The 20095-nt window shown below is 47.3% G+C and overlaps 1 protein-coding gene across 4 annotated transcripts in view; it reads right to left on the bottom strand.

The window, feature by feature from the left end:
* Positions 1-2385: 2385 nt before the first annotated feature.
* The window catches only part of LOC135239180 (tenascin-like), a 64509-nt gene continuing 46799 nt past the window's right edge, over positions 2386-20095 (bottom strand). For 2 of the 4 annotated variants that reach the window (XM_064307673.1, XM_064307674.1), the window contains exons 13-27: positions 19718-19990; positions 18706-18978; positions 15926-16219; positions 13911-14183; positions 11921-12043; positions 10614-10757; positions 9805-9924; positions 8634-8777; positions 8054-8184; positions 7800-7932; positions 6976-7127; positions 5500-5596; positions 5211-5372; positions 4495-4658; positions 2386-4093 (exon numbers count right to left, since the gene is read on the bottom strand). In XM_064307673.1, the coding sequence (XP_064163743.1) occupies positions 3983-4093; positions 4495-4658; positions 5211-5372; positions 5500-5596; positions 6976-7127; positions 7800-7932; positions 8054-8184; positions 8634-8777; positions 9805-9924; positions 10614-10757; positions 11921-12043; positions 13911-14183; positions 15926-16219; positions 18706-18978; positions 19718-19990 (2594 nt within the window). In that variant the 3' untranslated portion in view covers positions 2386-3982. The remainder of the gene's footprint in view (positions 4094-4494; positions 4659-5210; positions 5373-5499; positions 5597-6975; positions 7128-7799; positions 7933-8053; positions 8185-8633; positions 8778-9804; positions 9925-10613; positions 10758-11920; positions 12044-13910; positions 14184-15925; positions 16220-18705; positions 18979-19717; positions 19991-20095) is intronic. The other 2 variants (XM_064307675.1, XM_064307677.1) reach the window with 2 other exon arrangements.

Here is a 20095-nt window from a genome sequence, read left to right as displayed (position 1 = left end):
TTTATTGAACCTGCCCAAAATGTGTGTGTCAGCAAGGGGTGGGGAGCCAAACCGTGTGACATTCCAGAGTGTTTGTGGCTCTGGCAAGCTTTTCCAGAGAACAATGCACTCATGTGCAGGGACAACGTTAGCCTTTCTGCCAACCTAGGCACGACAGCGAACAGGCGAGTGGAAGGTTGCGATTGCAGACTGGGGGAAAGAGGAGGGGTGACGGTTGTGAACCAGGAGGGTTCCCATCACCTATCCCCCCTTGTCACCTGTGCCTACAACCTGCTCTGAATGTGTGTGCGCACGCATGTGTGTTTCGTTGCTCTGGATAAGAGCGTCTGCCAAATGCCTGTAATGTAATGTTTTGTGTGTTGTGTGTGTGTATGTGTATATGTGTATGCATATGTGCTTGTTAAAGGTGTGTGTGTGTGTGTGTGTGTAGGGCAAGGGGGGTCAGTAAGTTGTGCTCATGTTGCTCAAGCTGCCTTGTGCATCAGCCAGTGGCATAGTGGTTATTTCAATCAGGGATGAGACGCCATTTTCTACAGGGTCAGCGGAAGCCAGCACCGGTTCGAGTGTCGTAGCACGGACCTTACCGCAGAGAAGCAGAGACTGGGCGGTAGTCACGGATGGAAGAGGGCTCTAGAGTGCGTCCCTTCAGCAAGCGGGTGACACCAGTCCCTCGGACAGATGAGGAGAAATGGCCAGTGGACAGGAAGGGGTCAACCATAGAGGAAAACAGAATGGCGGCAGTGATGGAGTGATGAAGAGGAAGAGAGATGAGGGGATCAGTTCCAGAGGAAAAGGAGGCTGGATGGCGTGAGAGAAGAATTTGAGACACATCTGCATTTATAAGAGGAAGAAATCAGACAGAGAGGACAGGGAGAGAGAGTGGGTGTAGAGAGGAAGGGGAGGGCTATATATTTCCCGTAAATAGTGAAGTGTTGCCGTAAGAATATTTGATAGAGAATGAGTGGACCCCCGCTATTGGTTCAGGAGAGCACAGACAAGGACATGCTCTCTTCCAAAGTATGTCATATCAAGTAGCACTTTTTATCACACCGCAGCTCACAAGTCACATTCTGGTATTTCTTTTATATCTTTTTTGGCTGGACTGCAACAGCGGGGGCCAGCCCTATAAACTTGAATGTCTGTGACTGAGTGACTGAGTGAGTGATGAAGTTACACCACTGGTTAGGCGGTTTGGTCCAGCCACATACTAGGTTTTGAGCCGTTCTGGTTTGTATTACACTCATGTCTGTTTCAAGGCATAGCAGGTATATAGTTACTGGTATTGTGAAACAGTGCATGACACCGCAAAGGAAGTTAAAGAGCAGCATCTCTCTCTCCAAGTCAGTAACAAGATAACTGCAAAAATGGAAACTAAACTCACTGTTTTTAAGGGAGTCTGAACTCGAGACATAATCTCTGTTATGGCGCCATCTGGTGGGAAACATGGAGGTAATACATAAGTGAAGCTTCTAAAAAAGAAAAACTTGTTTTGACATTTTAAATTGACTTAACAATAGAGGATAATTTATAATACATTTTTATACTGTTTTGTTTTCTTCCCTTTAGTTGCTAATCATTCTGCCATGTTAAAATACACGCAATAAAACACTGATAGTATTAAAGAACAGAACAAGATGATGGCGATGATGATTACCACTCAGTCTACATCAATAATATGCAATCCTTATTAAAATAAAACCCTAATTTTACTTTCTCAAATAACATTCCACAAAAAAAAAAAAAAACGCACACAAACTATAGCCAAAAAAAAAGGAAAGAGTAAAGTTGATTCTATTCAGTAGCGGGTATTGAAAAGAACACCGCCAAGGAGTGAAAAAGTATAGCCTAGTTTGAAACTAATCGTAAATGCGCACTTAACACCTTAGCCGTTAAATTTGTCATAATTTATGACATACTTCAGTGCTTGGTTTGGAGCAGTTCTGAGGTCTTCTCTACCCTGCCCCCCAGTGGTGGAAATAGCTTCCTGCAAGTTAGATTCAATGTCAGTCTTCTACCATAGACTGAAAGCACACCTGTTTGCACTGTATCCTGGCTCAGCTAACCAGGGATTTTGAGCATTTTCAAAGGATTACAAGCCAATTCCAATGATACATCTATTACTATATCTATTACTGCATATTAGCTACTTAATGTTGTACATCCTCAGTATCTCATGCACCTACCGACGTTATGTTATAGGTTTATATATTAGCTACCACTGTCAGTTCTGACACCGATTAGCCCTTTTGTAAGTGACTCTGAATAAGTGCTGAATGCTAAATGTAATGTGAGTAATCACCCTTTAGACAATGTGTGTAACAGCAAAGCCTGAAAAAGCAGAGGACAGAAAAGTTATATTAAAAAATGTTGATTTGCAAGAAGGCATTACTAAACAAAGGTTGTTTGTTTATTAAGGGATACAGAGAAACATCTTTTTTTTTAAAATTTCAGTTATAAAACAACAAATTCAAATGTAAGTGACATCATTTACACAGCTATTAAATCATGTCTTACTGGCATGTTCATATTATGGAAGGTTTCCCTCGTTAGAATACAGACTTTATGCCCTCAAGCATTCAAACTAGGAGTGGTAGGCCAAGATGTGGTTCTTACTAGGAGGAATATATACATTTAGTTTCTTTTTAGTTTTAAAAGCGTCTAGTTCCATTTCTTTTTTTTAAATCTTCACAAGGGACAAAACTTTTTCCCAAGTCAGTTTCATCTTTTTATTGAGTAACAACTTTAACTGAAGTGGAAGCACCATTCCTTTATTTTAAACTTCCCTAAAATTTAGTTTCACATTTTTCCAAAAAAAAAAAAAAAAAAAAGGAAAAAAATAAAATTAAAAAAATAAAAATGTACCGGTCATCGTGCATTATTTTAGATATATTATAATTGAGTAGCAGGTCCTGCCTTGGAAGTTCTGTAGAAGGACATAATACAAAGATAAGACATTTTAATTATTTTAGATTTACTCTGTCCCTGCCTTGGGCTGGTAGGACACAGTCTGTGTTCTCTTCATGTTTGAAACAGTACATCAGATGATTTAATTTAGAAATGCATCTTCCCCTCTCTTAAACAGAGGAGAGACAGAGAAGATGGAGGGATGGAGGAGTAAGGAAAAGCGTAATGGAAGAGGAGACAAAAGCTATGTCTCCATACCAATGCTAAACTTGTCTAATACTGCAGCTTAATTTCCAAAAATTAATTACACTGAAATACAGACTTCCCAAAGGATGCCTGGGCCACATGGAATAGCAGCTCATAGTTCAGTTAACAAATAGAAAGTTAGTCTTGTTCAGAAAGCATGCTAGTTTGTGAAAAGGTACTGATGGGGAGAGTAAAATAAAACACTTTAAAAACTTTTGAAAAAACCACTGTGCAAACAGATGTGGCCCCCTCTGTAGAAAAACCCGGAATGACCTCCTGAGACTGTGTATCATGGACACAGAAGACAGGGCAGGTCAAACCCAGCATAGTAAAAAAAATCCATTTAAATCCACGAGCCAGAGACTCAGTGGCGCCCTCTGCTGGGCGCATTCGGGATCACCACTGTCCTGTATTCCGCCCAAGAGCAGGTCTCTTTCTTTGGTGTGTGTACATGTAGGTTGTTTTTTTTTTTGTTACTGTGCTTAAACAGTACAGGTCCGCGGCAACTGCAGCAGTCCAGCCTTGGTGAGACGCATTCGGCCTGCCTGCCTGCCTGCCTGTCAGACTGCATGGGAGTCTCGCTGGAGGTCTGGGGACCGAGCGACAGAGGGAGAGGTGAGGCGAGATGGCTCTGTGTTCTCGTACTTGGCGGTGGCTTTGTTCAGTTCAGGGGAAGGGAATGTTTGTGTGTGTTGGGGGGGGGGGGCGGTAAAGTCACATTGGTATTGGGCAGGGACAGAGGAGAGAGGGAGGGGTGTGGTGGTGGGGGGTGGGGGGGGTGGGGCGAGCGACTTGGCTGGGCGGGGCTGAAGGGGTCTCATGGGGAGTCGTTTTATGATCGTTTCCGTCTTCCTTCAAAGTTTCTGAAGTTGACCGGCCTCATCTTCATTTCCACAAACTCGATGGAGTGCTCGTGCCCCTTCCAGTGGAACCAGTTTACACCCTGGGGGAAAGGAGGGGAGCGGGGGCCAGTCAAACACAGAGGCTTCGTCAAGGCCGGTCACTGCACAGAAATGTTCTGCAGTTGTGCGTTCTGAGGCTGGCTGGCACAGGTATGAGCTTTACAGAAGCTGTTTGCCATAGATATACACTTCAAACAGGCCGGTTGTCATAGATATGCACTATACAGAGGCTATTTTCCATAAAAATACACTTCAAACAGGCCGGTTGTCATAGATCTGCACTTTACAGAGGCTATTTTCCATAAAAATACACTTCAAACAGGCCGGTTGTCATAGATATGCACTTTACAGAGGCTGTTTGCCATAGAAATACGCTTGAAACAGGCCGGTTGTCATAGATCTGAACTGTACAGAGGCTGGTTGCCGGGCGACGCTCCCTCACCTTGCTGTGGCTGTGGTCGCCGTAGCGCCCCATGACGTTGACGCGGTGGCAGTTCTTGTACCAGAAGGCGCCCTTGTAGGACAGGGCGCAGTTGGTGACGGCGATGTCGTTGTCGTTGTCGTAGGTGGAGAAGGGGCGGCCTTGATGGTAGCTCAGCGAGTCGCCTGAGAAAGGGGAACAAAAAACCCGGAGAGGACCGGAACTCATCGACCGGAAAAAAAACGGTCCCCGGGTCGATGAAATCCTGTGACGATACGCCGGTCCAACCTGACCGCAATTACGCTTGGCCTGCATTTTGACCGATGCTGTTATGTCCCCTGCCTCTGCTTGCCTGGGTAGTGCAGGTGGAGGTAGTTGCTTAATTACCTAATTGCTTGATTGCCTCCACCTGCCTGTGGCCCAATTATAAGCCCAGCAGTATGAGGCAGGGGAGATTTTCTTTTGTGGCTTTTGTGTTTTGGGTAGAGATCTTTTCTTCGAGATCTTATTTGGGGCTGTGTGTGGTTTGTGTTTTTTGTGGAGATCTTATTGTTTTGTGTGTTTTCGTTTGTTTTAGTTTGTGCCTTAGTTTGTAATTTACATTAATAAATGTCTGTTTGTTTTTAGATCAGTTTCTGTCTGTTTTTGGGGCAGGCCCTTTGAGCCGGCCGCAACAGGTGAGGTTAGAGATTAATGCTTGATTAATACGGTTGATTAATACGGAGAGAGGGGCGTACCTGCGGTGCCGCTGTAGCTGCCCAGGCCGAGCTTGTAGCGGCCGCGCGGCTCGTTCACCACGAACTTGTCGTACTGGGCGTAGGCCTCCTCGCCCTGGTCCCGCAGGTCCACCCGCAGCTCGTACTGCCCGGCCGTGGACACCTTGTGCAGGTTGCTGAGGCCTGAGGGGGGAGGAGCGACAGGCGCCGTGGTTACGGTCGCCAAGGTGGAGCGAGGAGAGGGGGAACGAGGGCGGTGGAGCGAGGGAGGGAGAGGGAGAGGGGAAAATGAAAGGAGGGGGTGACTTACCGAACCAGAACTCGTTGTTCAATTCGCCGAAGCCAGCAGAGTAATTCCTCCAGTTCCTGAAGAACTCCACGTTACCATTCTGCCGTCTCAGGATCACCTGCGGAGACAAGGGGCTGCAGGGTCAAATCCCAGGTTGGGGGCACAGTAACAGAACACCTGAGTGTGTGTGTGTGTAGCAATTCAGGGTTCATTGCCTTAAAAGCAATTGTTTCATGACCATGCAATAATACACACATCATGCATTATTATGATGACTATTATAATTATTACAGTATTGTTAATGCAATCATTACATTTCACATTATTGCAGGAAGTGCGTCCCATCTCTACCAGTGGCTCCCCTGCAGCGTATGTGTTATTTCTCAGAGCAGATACTGACAGAGCGCAGTCACAGCACAGTCACAGTCAGAGCACAGTCACAGTCATGGGCGTGTCGCAGTCACAGCTCAGTCACAGCTCAGTCACAGTCACAGCACAGTCACCGCTCAGTCACAGCTCAGTCACAGCACAGTAACCGCTCAGTCCAGTCACAGCACAGTCAGAGCTCAGTCACAGTCACAGCTCAGTCACAATAACAGGCGCGGCGCAGTCACAGCTCAGTCACAGCACAGTCACAGCTCAGTCACAGCACAGTCAGAGCACAGTCACAGTAACAGTCAGAGCACAGTCACAGTCACAGCTCAGTCACAGTCCAGTCAGAGCACAGTCACAGCACAGCTCAGTCACAGTCCAGTCAGAGCACAGTCACAGCTCAGTCACAGTCACAGCTCAGTCACAGTCAGAGCACAGTCACAGTCAGAGCACAGTCAGAGCACAGTCACAGTCACAGCTCAGTCACAGTCCAGTCAGAGCACAGTCACAGTCACAGCTCAGTCACAGTCCAGTCAGAGCACAGTCACAGTCACAGCTCAGTCACAGTCCAGTCAGAGCACAGTCACAGTCACAGCTCAGTCACAGTCCAGTCAGAGCACAGTCACAGTCACAGCTCAGTCACAGTCCAGTCAGAGCACAGTCACAGCACAGCTCAGTCACAGTCCAGTCAGAGCACAGTCACAGTCACAGCTCAGTCACAGTCCAGTCAGAGCACAGTCACAGTCACAGCTCAGTCACAGTCCAGTCAGAGCACAGTCACAGTCACAGCTCAGTCACAGTCCAGTCAGAGCACAGTCACAGTCACAGCTCAGTCACAGTCCAGTCAGAGCACAGTCACAGCACAGCTCAGTCACAGTCCAGTCAGAGCACAGTCACAGCTCAGTCACAGTCACAGCTCAGTCACAGTCCAGTCAGAGCACAGTCACAGCACAGCTCAGTCACAGTCCAGTCAGAGCACAGTCACAGCACAGCTCAGTCACAGTCCAGTCAGAGCACAGTCACAGCTCAGTCACAGTCACAGCTCAGTCACAGTCAGAGCACAGTCACAGTCAGAGCACAGTCAGAGCACAGTCACAGGTGCGGCGCAGTTGGGCGGTCACTCACGATCCAGCCGCCCCCGTCGGTGCTCATGTCGCAGTACACCTGGAGGGGCTTGTTCTCCGCCCCGCCGATGTAGATGGTGTAGAGGCCGGAGGCCGTGTCCCCGTTCAGCAGGGCCTGGCTGCAGTCTTTCGGGAACTTGTACAGCAGGCCGGCTATACACACAGACACACACAAACACGCACGCAGGCACACACACACGCACACACACACACGCACACACAGGCGCACACACACACACACACACGCACAAAAAAACTTTCGTAATTAGACATACATGCAGTATATATTATGGTGTTGTAAAATGTGTTTTATATATATATATATATATATATGAGGGTCAGAGCAGTGACAGACAGAGGGAGAGTGACAGACAGAGGGAAAGGGGCGGAGCTGTGGGATGATGGACAGAGCAGTGACAGACAGAGGGAGAGTGACAGACAGAGGGAAAGGAGCGGAGCCATGGGATGATGGACAGGGCAGTGACAGACAGAGGGAAAGGGGCGGAGTGGGGAGATGATGGACAGGGCAGTGACAGACAGAGGGAAAGGGGCGGAGCGGGGGGATGATGGACAGAGCAGTGACAGACAGAGGGAAAGGGGCGGAGCGGGGGGATGATGGACAGGGCAGTGACAGGCAGAGGGAGGGTGACAGACAGAGGGAAAGGGGCGGAGCGGGGGGATGATGGACAGGGCAGTGACAGACAGAGGGAAAGGGGCGGAGCGGGGGGATGATGGACAGGGCAGTGACAGACAGAGGGAAAGGGGCGGAGCTGTGGGATGATGGACAGGGCAGTGACAGACAGAGGGAGGGTGCGCGGGGCTCACTGGTGCTGAAGACGCTGGTGATGACGCGGCTCCTCTTCTCCCCAGCGATGGCCTGCAGCCGCGCGGTGTACTCTGTGGAGTGGGTCAGCTTGGACAGCTGGTACGAGGTCTCCGCGGGCCCCAGAGCCACTTCCTGTACGCACAGCACAACACACGCACGCCCGTACTTTGGTGACGGGAGCCAATGACAGAGCAGAGTGGCTCAGAGCGGCCAATCACAACGCGAGCTTGTGGAGTGTGACGTGGGCACTCACCCTGACGGTGCCGTCAGCGGACTCTAAGATCAGGGCGTAGCCGGTGATGGCGGCCAGGGGGGCGGTCCAGGTCAGGGTGGCCTTGTCGGGCATAATCTTACTGGCCGCCAGGTCCCGCGGGGGGTCCACGCCTGGGTCAGAGGTCAGGAGAGACAGTTCAAAGGGCAGAGCTTCAGGGGACCTACGGCTGTTCTCTCAAATATCACAGTGCTAGCAGTTTATCAAACAGCTCTCCTGCAACATATTCCTCCCACTGTAACTTTAAACAAATCACTTTAGGCAAATGAAAGCAGAACACTGAGAGCTCCAGATTTGCAGATGGAACTTGTAATTAATCCTTTCAGGCATACAGATGAAATTTGGAACTTGTAATAAACTGGATAAAATTGTGTGTTTAACTTCAGACAAAGGTAAGTATCATCCAAGAATGGGGACAGCAGCGGAGAAGTAGTTTTTAAATAGAACTAATGGTTCACTGAAAACAATGCAGTTCACGTAGGCTTCACAAATCCCAACATAAAACTCCATTACCCATGCTCCTTCGCTCTTAGAACACCGCTAGGGTGGGCGTGGGACTCACCGGTGGTGAAGTCGGTGGTGGCGGCTTCGCTCTTCTCCGCCTCTCTGACCGCGTGGACCAGGACCGTGTACAGCGTGCTGGGGACCAGGGAACTCATCTCGAACTCGACCGTGTTTCCAGAGACGCGCTCCATCACAGGGGGCACTGCGGCAACATCGCAGGACACGACCGTCACCCTCTCGCACCCAAACGCGTCATACACTCTCACATGGATAGGGGGCGGTGCCCCGAATTCAGTTTAGGGTTAGAACAAAAAACTGGGACCAGTGTCACAATACACGGAACATTTTACCCCAACAGGAAGCTCTTGCAGAGCCTTAATCGCTAAAGTAATAAAATCATTTGAATGGTAAATGGACTGCATTTATATAGCGCTTTTATCCAAAGCGCTTTACAATTGTTGCCTCTCATTCACCAGAGTGGTTAGGGGTTAGGTGTCTTGCTCAGGGACACTTCGACACGCCCCGGGGCGGGGACTGAACCGGCAACCCTCCAACTGCCAGACAACCGCTCTTACCTCCTGAGCTATTTGTGAGTTACCATCACACATTGAAGTCCAACTGCAGCTTTGCCTTTAAACATCAATAACTAATATAAGTGGCTGTCACCTTCGCTGCTTACTGCACTGTGTGAGATGAACCATTGAATAAATGAATGAAAGATGTTACATAATAAATGAAAGCAGATGCTTAAATGACTGATTCAAAGTAAAGGACATGGCACACTGCAGGAGTTTCAAACTGAATCTGGTCTCTGCTGTCTCCTCTAAAATTCCTTCTGATATCTCCTTCTTAGTGGGATTAAGTGTGCTGCTCATAGAACTCTGTAATATTTTTAGTGTACATTTTAATTAGGGCAAATGTATAATACTTGTGTTAAGGGTATAAAAAGTATGTCTGGGCAGGGTCAAAACCCACCTATAAGGAGCATGATTGGACAGGGTCAGATCTCACCCATGAGTATGATTGGACAGGGTCAGATCTGACCCATAATGAGCATGCCTAGACAGGGTCAGGACCTGCCCATATGGAGCATGATAGGGACAGGGTCAAATCCCACCCATGAGTATGATTGGACAGGGTCAAATCCCACCCACAAAGAGCATGTTAGGACAGGGTCAGGCCTCGCCCCTGAACGAGTCCAAATGGGCAGGCCAAGCCCCAGAACTCACCAGTTTCGGAGCTGTAGGTGATGACGTAGCCATCAACGGTGGCGATGGCTGGTTGCCATAGCAGCAGGGCCTCGGAGTCCGTGACATTGATGGCCCTCAGACCCGTAGGCTTGTCCAGAGCTGGTGGAACATAAACACACAGGTAGATAAACTATGTGTGAATATGTACACGCTAGTGTGTCTGTGCACGTTCTTCTGTCTGTGGTACACAAATTACGTACAGTATGGGAGTCTGTGGGTTACAGTGAGCAATTCTGTGTGTGTGTGTGTGTGTGAGTATGTGTGTGTGTCTGTGTGTGTGTGTGTGTGAGTATGTGTGAGTGTGTATGTGTGTGTGTGTGTGTGAGAGTGTGTGAATGTGTGTGTAGGTGTGTGTATGTGTGTGTGTGTGTGTGTGTGTGTGTGTGTGTGTGTGTGTGTGTGTGTGTGTGTGTGTGTGTGTGTGTGTGTGTGTGTGTGTGTGTGTGAGTGTGTGAGTGAGTTTGTGTGTGTGTGTGTGTGTGTGTGTGAGTGAGTGAGTGTGTGTGTGTGAGTGAGTGAGTGTGTGTGTGTGTGTGTGTGTGAGTGTGTGAGTGTGTGTGTAGGTGTGTGTGTGTGTGTGTGTGTGTGTGTGTGTGTGTGTGTGTGTGAGTGAGTGAGTGTGTGAGTGAGTGAGTGAGTGTGTGTGTGTGTGTGAGTGAGTGAGTGAGTGTATGTGTGTGTGTGTGTGTGTGTGTGTGTGTGAGTGTGTGTGTGTGTGTAGGTGTGTGTGTGTGTGTGTATGAGTGCGTGTGTGTGTGTGTATGTGTGTGTGTGTCTGAAACACTGACCTGTGGTCACGCTGCCAGCCCCGGGCTCACTCTCCTCCAGGCCCCTGACGGAGATGACGGTCACCAGGTAGGTCATCCCCGGGATCAGGCCGGACAGTGCCGTCTGGGTCTCGCTCCCGTCCACCGACAGCGCCAGCGGCACTCCTGCAGCGGCAGAAATACCCAGCATGCACGGCACACAGCGATCAGAACACACGGGCCCAGGTTTTACTGAGTGAGCTACCCAGCAGCCCTGTGGTTAAATGTGTCCTACAAATTAGTACAAAGTTTCAAGACAATCAACCAATAAACCAAGTCTAGAAGTAATTAGCAAAATTAGCATAATTTACGCCTGACAACAAAAATACACTTTTCCCAGAGAAACAGAAGAGTCCACTGACAATATTAGTTCAAGTTTTATGCAAATATATACACTTATTTTCAAATTCCTTATTTTCTAAATACCAGTAATTTACTGAAACTGCAATAACAAAAGTTCCATTCTTGAAACTGTAATAACGAAAGTTCCATTCTAACAGAATTGAACAACTTCTCTCCCACTGACAGATCTGAAATGTGAAAAATTAATTAACTCGAAATACAGAAATGTCAAGCCATGTAGCAGACATGGAAAATTGTCAAATTGTCGCTTCGATGAAACACCAGGGACATTCACCTCACGGATCCAGCAAAGATGCAGGATCAGTCTGGCTGCTGGGAGGTACAAAAGGGTCCCACATTAAACCACACATAAAATGGCGGTATCCAGCTCTGACGAGAGGGCTCTGAGATAGCGAGGCACAGGGGGCCTTATGTTATTTCAGGACGGGGCCGGAGTGAGAAACCCCTCCAGATCTCAGTCAGTCTCAGTCTCCGCCAAGTCCCCAAAACTATGAACATCCCATCGAGTTAAACTATGCATAAGTGGGAAAACAGCCCACGCAATGTCTTTCTTGGAGTACAGAAACCCCAAATCCCGCCCAGAACAACATGATGTAACTGAGCAATCCACCCAAAAGACTCGCAATACGATCTGCACTCACATCAGGAAGTCTATTACACAGAGAGCTGTCAATCTGTGAGACAGCTTGCTAGCTCACTCATTTAGCAGAAGACGGGAGTGCTGAATACCCTCTTGTCTGTCTGTAAATGGTGATTTTATCTGGGCTGTTCTTGTCATTATGTATTCCTGTGTTCTGACTGACAGACGCCCTCCCCTTACTACTGTGAACCACTGGGCCTAATTTTGACCCATCATGCCCCTTCTTCTCCTGCCGCACCCCTCCTTGCCCTAAATTCAGGAAGTGTGCGGTATTTTTCGCGCTCACCTCCGTCGGAAGGTGTGCAGGAGACCCGGAAGTTGTCCACTCGAGTTCGGGGTACGGTCCAGAGGACGTTGGCGGAGGTGTCCGTCACGTCGGAGAAGCCGATGTCCATAGGAGCACCCACACCTGGAGCAGCGAAGCGTTACAGAGGCAAGCGAGAAAAACAAACACACACACAGGTGGAAAATTACAACCTGCACCGGTAACTCCTCCTCAACGGACTTCTCAGAAACCCAGTGCGCTCTCTTCCCTTGGCACACACAACTACTTATAGCAGGGATGAAATGAATCCAAGCAGAACGACACATGGCACTGATATGTCGAGCACAAAAACACACGCACATCCTCAGGATAATCAACTATTGATACGCCCACATCACTTCTCCCTTTAGAATCAAAAAAGCATGTCAGGTCAGCACATAACATCCACAACTTTTCAAACCAGAAAGATATGTTGTTAAACATTAAAACTGGCACTGGATCCCACCACATTTGTGACTGCTGAGGAACAGTGTTTTACATGGCAGCATGCACAATTTAACCATACCCAGTGGGAAATTACACGTAACCTAAAACCGACCCTGCGCTTCCTGGCTTAGATATTAAGCAAGAATGTCCAGAGACAAGGTGGCACTGATATTACCAAAGAAGGCTGATGTGGACGACATCTTTTTCAGAATCAAAGCCCACACAACACTGATTCGACTACAAATATGGTCATCAAGACCTCGAAAAGTAGGATCAGACGCCTAAGTGCCGGTCTAAAACAAGAACCTGCACCTACACCTGCAGCCCTTTCTGGATAAGATAGGACACACCTAGAGTATAAAGTCATGCAGAAACAACTTGAAGCTTGGCTCACACTTGGCAATAATTTCCCTGATTTTAAACCCAACTGCAGCCAGGCAAACTGGAGCCAGTCAGATAGACGATTGGAGCTAATTATCCTCTAGTGTTAAGGATTTTGTCCACCCCCAACGACTCCCTACCTGTCAGGGCAGGCAAGATTTTTTCCAACGTTTGAGCTCAAGAGGAAGGCAAACAGAACAGGCAGGAATTGGCTTCCTTTTTGCCACTCTCAGTCCTTTGACTTCCCTTTTGAGCCATTGTGTTTTTGCAAGATTTATCAAAGTTTGAGACAAGACGTTAAGAACTGGGCTAGCGAGTCCCTCAATCGGTTCCCAGTTGCCTAGTGTGCACACCATCATGATGGCAAGTTAAGACCGATTGTCAAGAACAGTCCTTAAGTCTGAACAGTTGCCAAGGGTGAACCAGGCTTCAAGGGGCAAAAGACACAAACACAGCACACCCCATTCCCTCCCCCTTTTTCCACATCAGGCAACAGAAGAAAGAAGAGTCTCCAGTAAACAAGGCAGAAGGAATCCTGTGTGAGTGTTACCAAGGTTACAGGGTAAACACAATCAGGAGCCTGTGACAGGAAAAGAACAAACATCTTTGATGGAAGAGGATGACATACTCCACTAAACAGGTCAGGGCACAGGTAATAATTCAGGGGAAACTGAACACGACTGGCACAAGGCACGAAAGCCAGTACGGAATTAAACAAACACTACTTCCTTCGCTGCTCATGCTATAGGGCTACAAACACTTCCAAGTTCTCAAGGAATTTAACACGGGTCACAGGCATGTCAATCAAACATTAGTCATTCAAACATTAGCGGTAAGAACAGATTATGCTTCCACTCTTTTACCCATATATAACCTGTGCGTCTGTACGGAACCGTTAACAGGTTTAGCAATTAGCATACATTAAGAAAGACATCTTAGTATTGACAGGACAAGGCAAGGTGTTCGCAAACCACCATTTGAGGCAACTTTGATTTTCAGACAAACATGTATCTGATGTTAGTAGTCAAAACATATTAGGCGTTTGGGGGCACAGATTAAAAAAAACAAAAAAAACAAAGAAAGTAGTGAATTGTTTTCCTTCCGTTTAACAGAGGCGGGGGACCAGCGCTGTAGGGAGATATACCTGTTCTGGCTACAGCGGTAACGGGCTGGGATCGCCACGCCAGAGTGATCCCGTACAGCTCGATCTCGTACTCGGTGCCGCCAGTGAGGTCCGAGATGACTCTGGTTCGTTCGTCGCCGGGGACGAGGAGCTCCTGCGGGGCTTCTAGCCTTTTGGAGTCCCTAACTTTGATCACGAACGTATCGAAGGCGTCTTCCTCGGCCGTCCAGGCCAGGCGGAAACTTTCTGAAGTGATGTCCGAAACGAAAAGGTGTTCCACCTCCGGTTCGGCTTCTGAATGACAAGGGAATAGTCTCTTTGTTTTTTTTGGACCCTCCTTTGGGAGCTTTTTGGGCTGGCTAGCTAGCTAGTCGAAGGCGAAAATGAAGACTTCAGCGGTAAGTACCAGGAGCTAGCCACAACGGTATGAGATTCGAAAATTAACTGACAAATAAAACCGTTGTAAAAACGCTGTACGTCCACGCAGCATCATGCTACAAACGTAGCATGCTACAAACACATCGCTCTGTTAGTCTGGGCACAATGAGAGCCAGTAGAACAGTTGAACTTTTGGCTATTAACACTTTTTTTTAATGAGGGAAGGATTGTGAACCAAAAGACCATAACTAGAAATGTAGGAATTTCCAGTTTTAAGCATTATACAGTTAATATGACGAATTACATAAAAGTAAGGCCTCCGTCAAGCCCTCTAGCAAGACTTGTTCCACTGTTTCTCAGTCTGCCTTTACTGGTAAGAAATTCAGCTTAAGGAGATAGTTCCCTTTCCGGGAAAGAACTCCAGCAAGTGAATGGTCCCTTTTTAACAATCAGTCATTTTAATATTCCAGCTCACATGCAGTTGCATAGCAATCCTCTCAACATCCAGTGTTCTAATAGTGAAACGTTGCATAGTAATAGACTGTATCAACTGGCATCTCATGCCAAAAATGCTGTGTTGATACTGCTGTTTCCTTTTGAATGGAGGTAGTAATGGGAAAAGTATCACAATTCTGTATTCAAGCACAACAGAAAACTAAGGGCTATTCTCTGGATATTGTTTTTTTAAAAAAAGAACCATTCTGTACTTAGGCATACATTGTTTTTCAATAATTAACTTTAGCTTACCAGTCAGATACACTTTCGCTTTTTGGCAATATTTCAGAGAATAACCCTCAGGTTGATGTCAGTGTTAAAAACTGCTGTTGACCATAATCCTGGTAGTGCAATACTTTTAAAATGTAGGATGATGCAGCTGTTAAGCTACAATAGCTAACCACATTTTACGGCACTTAAACATGTCACAGTAGCAAGACAACTGAAGGAAATCACAGTTAAAACATAGCAAGCGGGCTGCTTGCTCACATTTTGTAGAGACAACGGAAGCGTTGTTGTCTATTTTCTGTAAAAAAGAAAGAAAGGAAGGAAAAAAGCGAGAAAGCAAGAGTGTGTAAAAGGAGAAATTGAACCGTGCTTGCGTATGGTGAGAGCAAAGCAGCTGCCATTGCCAGAGGGTGAGAAAGCTGAAAAGGTAACTGGGGTGTGTTGAGGCTTCTCCGCCAAAGCATAGCTTGTCTCTGATTTTTGGCTCTCAATAGGACACTAATACTCCTTAGATGCTTAAACAGCCTGCCCATGATTCCCATTTGAAGGGTTTTATGGAAGCAAATAACAAGCTAAATGCATCTTTACATTATTTCAGTGCCTTGAAGCACAATTTGGCTACTCACTACGAAAACTGCCCTTGCGCTATCAGTGAAAGAAAACTGGTTCCTGAAACCGTAAATCAATTTTTACTAAAGGGATTGGCTAAAATTAAGATGGAAACTGTGTGTGCACAGTGTTCCAAGTGAATCAACTGCTGTTACCTCACACTGAGCCCAAAAATCAACATTAATGACTTCACATCCATATGAATGGATGATACGTAAAAAAATACTGTTGCGCTACGTGTTTTTCTTTGTTGTTGTTGTTGTTGTTGGAGATGTCCTCCCGCTTTGGTGGAGAGAGCCTCAGCTTTTTTTGTGGATTGATGGTACCTGTCACAGCCACTGCAGTCAGAGTTCGGGAGCTCAGCCCGGACCTGGACACCCCGGTCAGCCTGACCTCATAGCCTATGCCAGTGATCAGGCCGCCGACGTCCAGGGAGTACTGGTCGCCCGGCACCGTCATCTCCTGGGGCTCCAGCAGCCAGCCCGAGTCCGTCACCACTATGTGGAAGTGATCGAACCCGCCGGGCTGCTGCCCCCCCCCGTCCCGCGCTGTCCAGGACACCCGGAAACCGAACGGGTTAACGTCCGAAATGTTTAGGTTTTCCACTTTGGGCAGTTCCGCTAAAGAGAACGGCAGCAGGGGTGGAGTTTCCGTTTCGATGTGGAGGGTAAGGGGGGGTAAAGAAGAAGGGTGGAGGGGGGGAGGGGGGTGGAACAGTTGGAGGTGAGAACACATGGTTGATGCACACAGTGATTGCAGAAAATATTTCCTTGTTATATATGTTGTCAGATTCTGTGTTTGTGGCTTAAATGTGTAGGAAACACTGGTGTACCCTGACCACCTCAACCCAACATAAACCAATGGATGAAACCAACAAAGACTTCTTGGCCAACTATGCACAGGTGAAAGCATGAATCCTGCTGATACAAAGTTAATCACAAATGTGTGAATCCACCAAAAAAGAGTGCTCTTAAGAATTCTCAGGAATTATTCATTATTTATTCATATACTGGCACATCCAGTTTATAAGCACCTACCCATCAAGTAAGTATGTGGCCCAGTGTGTGACCAAGAAGGACAGAATGAGTTGCCAATTAGATCAATACATTTCTAGATATATATGAAAATAATAAATAATGACCTAATAAACAGTTAGGTCATAGCTTTTTTAATTTTCGGCAGATTTTGTAAGCAACAGTAATTCATTTTACATCTACAATGTCTTTCTAAAGAAACATTCAGAAAGTTTAAAGCCTGCTGACATTGTGTCTGACAATTTTCTTAAAAATTACACAAAATTAAATAATGAGAGCATTCTTTCTTAAGTGTGCCTGCAGCTCTATGTCGGAACGGTTGTTGAGTACAGCCATTCATAACTCATTTTCTTTTTTTTGGTCCCTGTGAGCAATTTCAATGTCTTGGGTCACCTATTTCTAGATTGCAGAGACCAGTCTTTGAAGAAAAGGTTTCTCTGATTGTAATGAAAAATACTCTTCTTATGATGTACTATCTTATTCTGAATATCTTTTGCAAGTTAGGCCAACTAAAGCTGTGGATCTATTTCCCTTTTGTTTAATCGTTTGGTCTTTTGCCATTTTTTCCCCCCGTAATGCTCTATTGTGGGGACATACCGAAAGAAACTACAAAAAACGGAAATGGAATGGGGTCAGGGGGAGGAGGGAGGACACAGGTGCCAAACACACTTCAGATCCCTCCACGGCTTCTGGAGAACAGCGTCTATCCCGCTCTGAAGTCTGCACTCCTTCACTGTTCAAGCACTCTGTCAAGTCATCTCCTTTCAGCTAGTGGAGTGTGTGTCTCGCAGGACCACGAACAGAAGCCCCAGCTTCTCATTCCACACTGAACGGCTAACATGTGGGAGGGATGGTGCAGCTCATAACATTAGGGTCTCAACTTCCAGCTTATGCTTCGGACAACGTTTCGGCTGTCTTTTCCCTTGGTTCACAAGGTTGGTGGACAGTTTACATCACTGTTGATAAGCGATAGGTTTGGCCAATCAGACACTACGAGGCCCTCATTAGCTATGGCTGATAATGGATAGGTCAGGCCAGCTCCAGTGGCGTAGCCACTGGCAAGAGGACATGCTCTGTGAAAGGCCATGTGTAGACAGTCTGTAATTTACCACAGGCACACAGTAAAAAGTCCAGTGTTTATTCAACTCTAACAGACGACATTTGGTTCCCATTGGGAGACCAGAGTTAACAATGGGCATTTGGTTATGAGTTAATGGCTCAGACTGGAAGGGGTTCAATCCTGTACTGGCCAAATGACAGAAAAACAGACGAGAGCCACACATAATTTTGTAAAACCTTTGTCTCAATGACAATTGCTGTTCCTATCCACGCTTTACAGGCCCTGGAACAACCTTAAATTTGGTCAACGTGCCCCACCCTATCAGGGACATGAAATGTGTGTACATGGGAGTTTTTATGTAACGACTGCTCTGATCCCCTTTGTCTAACCCCACTCCTGCAAACACAATCCATACCTCCAAAGCAAAGTGCATCATTGGAAACAGATCCAGTAGCCTGTCATGCCCTAGTCTAGCCTCATGGAATGTATGGCTAAGCACACTAACTCTCAATCAGGGCTGGATAGCATATGCTGATCTCCAACTTAAAGTGAATAAATCATGAACAGCACTAAGCAGTGGTGCACTGAAAAATCACAGCTGAGAATGACATTGACCTATGGGGCAGAAATCAGTGCCCGCTGAAATTTCATTTGAATTGAGTAACTTGAATTTCTATTGCAATAATTTGAATTCAATTTCAATTTCAACTTGAGTTAAAATTCACAACGTTACTCGTGGCAGTGGCAATGGCAATGGACGCAAACATTTACTCAAATAAAGAAATGCAATGTGCTCTCTATGTTTCTATGGTAATCATGAGGAACAGGAATAGAATAGGATTTGTTTCATTGTTCCGCCATCAGGCCGATAGTTAAGCCTTGTGAGGTTTGTGGGCAGTGTGTAGCACCCATAAACCGTGGTTTCATCTGTAAGCAGATAGGTAACCCGCTCGAGTGGGGGGGGGGGTTATTTTTGGTAGGGTTGGGAAAGCCTGGAGCTGTTACATAGTACCTGTGCGGGCACTGGCGGACAGCGGGGGGGTGCGGCGGCCGTGGGAGACGCCGTACAGGACGACGTCGTAGCGGGTGGAGTCCGCCAGGTCGGCGACGCTGACGTTGCGGGCGTCGCCGGCGGCCCTGAGCTCCAGCGCGTCGTACAGCTGCTCCGAGTCGCTGACCCGAAGGACAAAGCCGTGGAAGCGGCCGGCCACGGGGCCCCAGGACACGGTGAAGCTCGACGGGGTTACGTCAGACACGGCTAACGCCCCCAGCTGAGGCTCTGCCTCTGAACAAAACACAGTAGCCACTGTTTTTTTTTTTTCTATCTTCAGTTTCACTTCAGTGTTGGGTGATTGGGTTTCTTTTGCTATACACGACTGCGGTACTATGCAAAGTGCATTCTTAGCCCGTACTGTACATTTACAACTTCTGTAGCATGCAGGATTTCATTTTAGTCTGTTTTGATCGTCCTTATAGTGTTGTTCATGCTTTGTAACTAACACCGTGCTAAGTAGTCCTATTTTTAAATATCGCACGAGCGACCAAAACTAATTAGTCAGCTAGTCAGCTCGTTGGCTAACTTGGGTACAAGGCATTCGATGCATGCTATGAATCTTTCATGTTTGTACACTGGGTCCCTGACATGAAGCCAAAATATGTAAATATGTAAAATATGTCCTTTGAATTAAGTAAACAGTTGCCTCGTTGGATGAAACCAGGCGTGTGAGCAGCATGCGTTTCTGTCGTATGATGTGCTGAGCATGCTCACAGCTCCACTCTCAAAGAGAGGGGAAAACAATACCGACAGTGAAAGCGACCTCTACCGGCTTCAAAAAAAAACAAAAAAATAAAAAAAGCTGCGATGTTCAAAACTGGAGAATCTCTCGCGAAGGTGGAGAAGGCGCCACCGAGGCGGACTTCAGGGGAAGCCGAGGGACGCGGAACACGGCTCTGGTGATCTCACCGGGTGCGTCCCGAAAAGCTCAAACAGGAAAGGGAGAAAGACGGTGGGGGGGTGGTCGTACCTGTGGTGGCGACGGCGGTTAGGGGCAGTGTGTTCTGCCGGCCGGAGCTGGCGTAAATTTTGATGTCATAGCGCGTGGCCCCTTTCAGCCCCGCGATGACCGTGGAGCGCGCCCCCCCGGGCAGGGTGCGCCCCGAGGCCTGAGAGGGCGAAGCAGACTCTCTGACCTCTACCACAAAGTAATCGAAACTCCTGCCCCCCGTCCTCCAGGAGAGGGACAGTCTGTCTGAGGTAACGTTAGAAACAACTAGACTGGCCAAGTCAGGTTCTGCAGCTACAGGGAAAACAGAGAGTCAGCGTTCATTTGAGTGGAAAGACAAAAGCAGCACTTTTCTTTTTCCTCTTTTCATCGAACCCAGTTGTTATACCCCCCCCCCCA

This window comes from Anguilla rostrata, chromosome 14 (genome assembly GCF_018555375.3).
Source record: "Anguilla rostrata isolate EN2019 chromosome 14, ASM1855537v3, whole genome shotgun sequence".
Taxonomy (NCBI): domain Eukaryota; kingdom Metazoa; phylum Chordata; class Actinopteri; order Anguilliformes; family Anguillidae; genus Anguilla; species Anguilla rostrata.
Note: the sequence above shows the minus strand (reverse complement) of the source record. Positions and strands in the feature narration are given on the sequence as shown.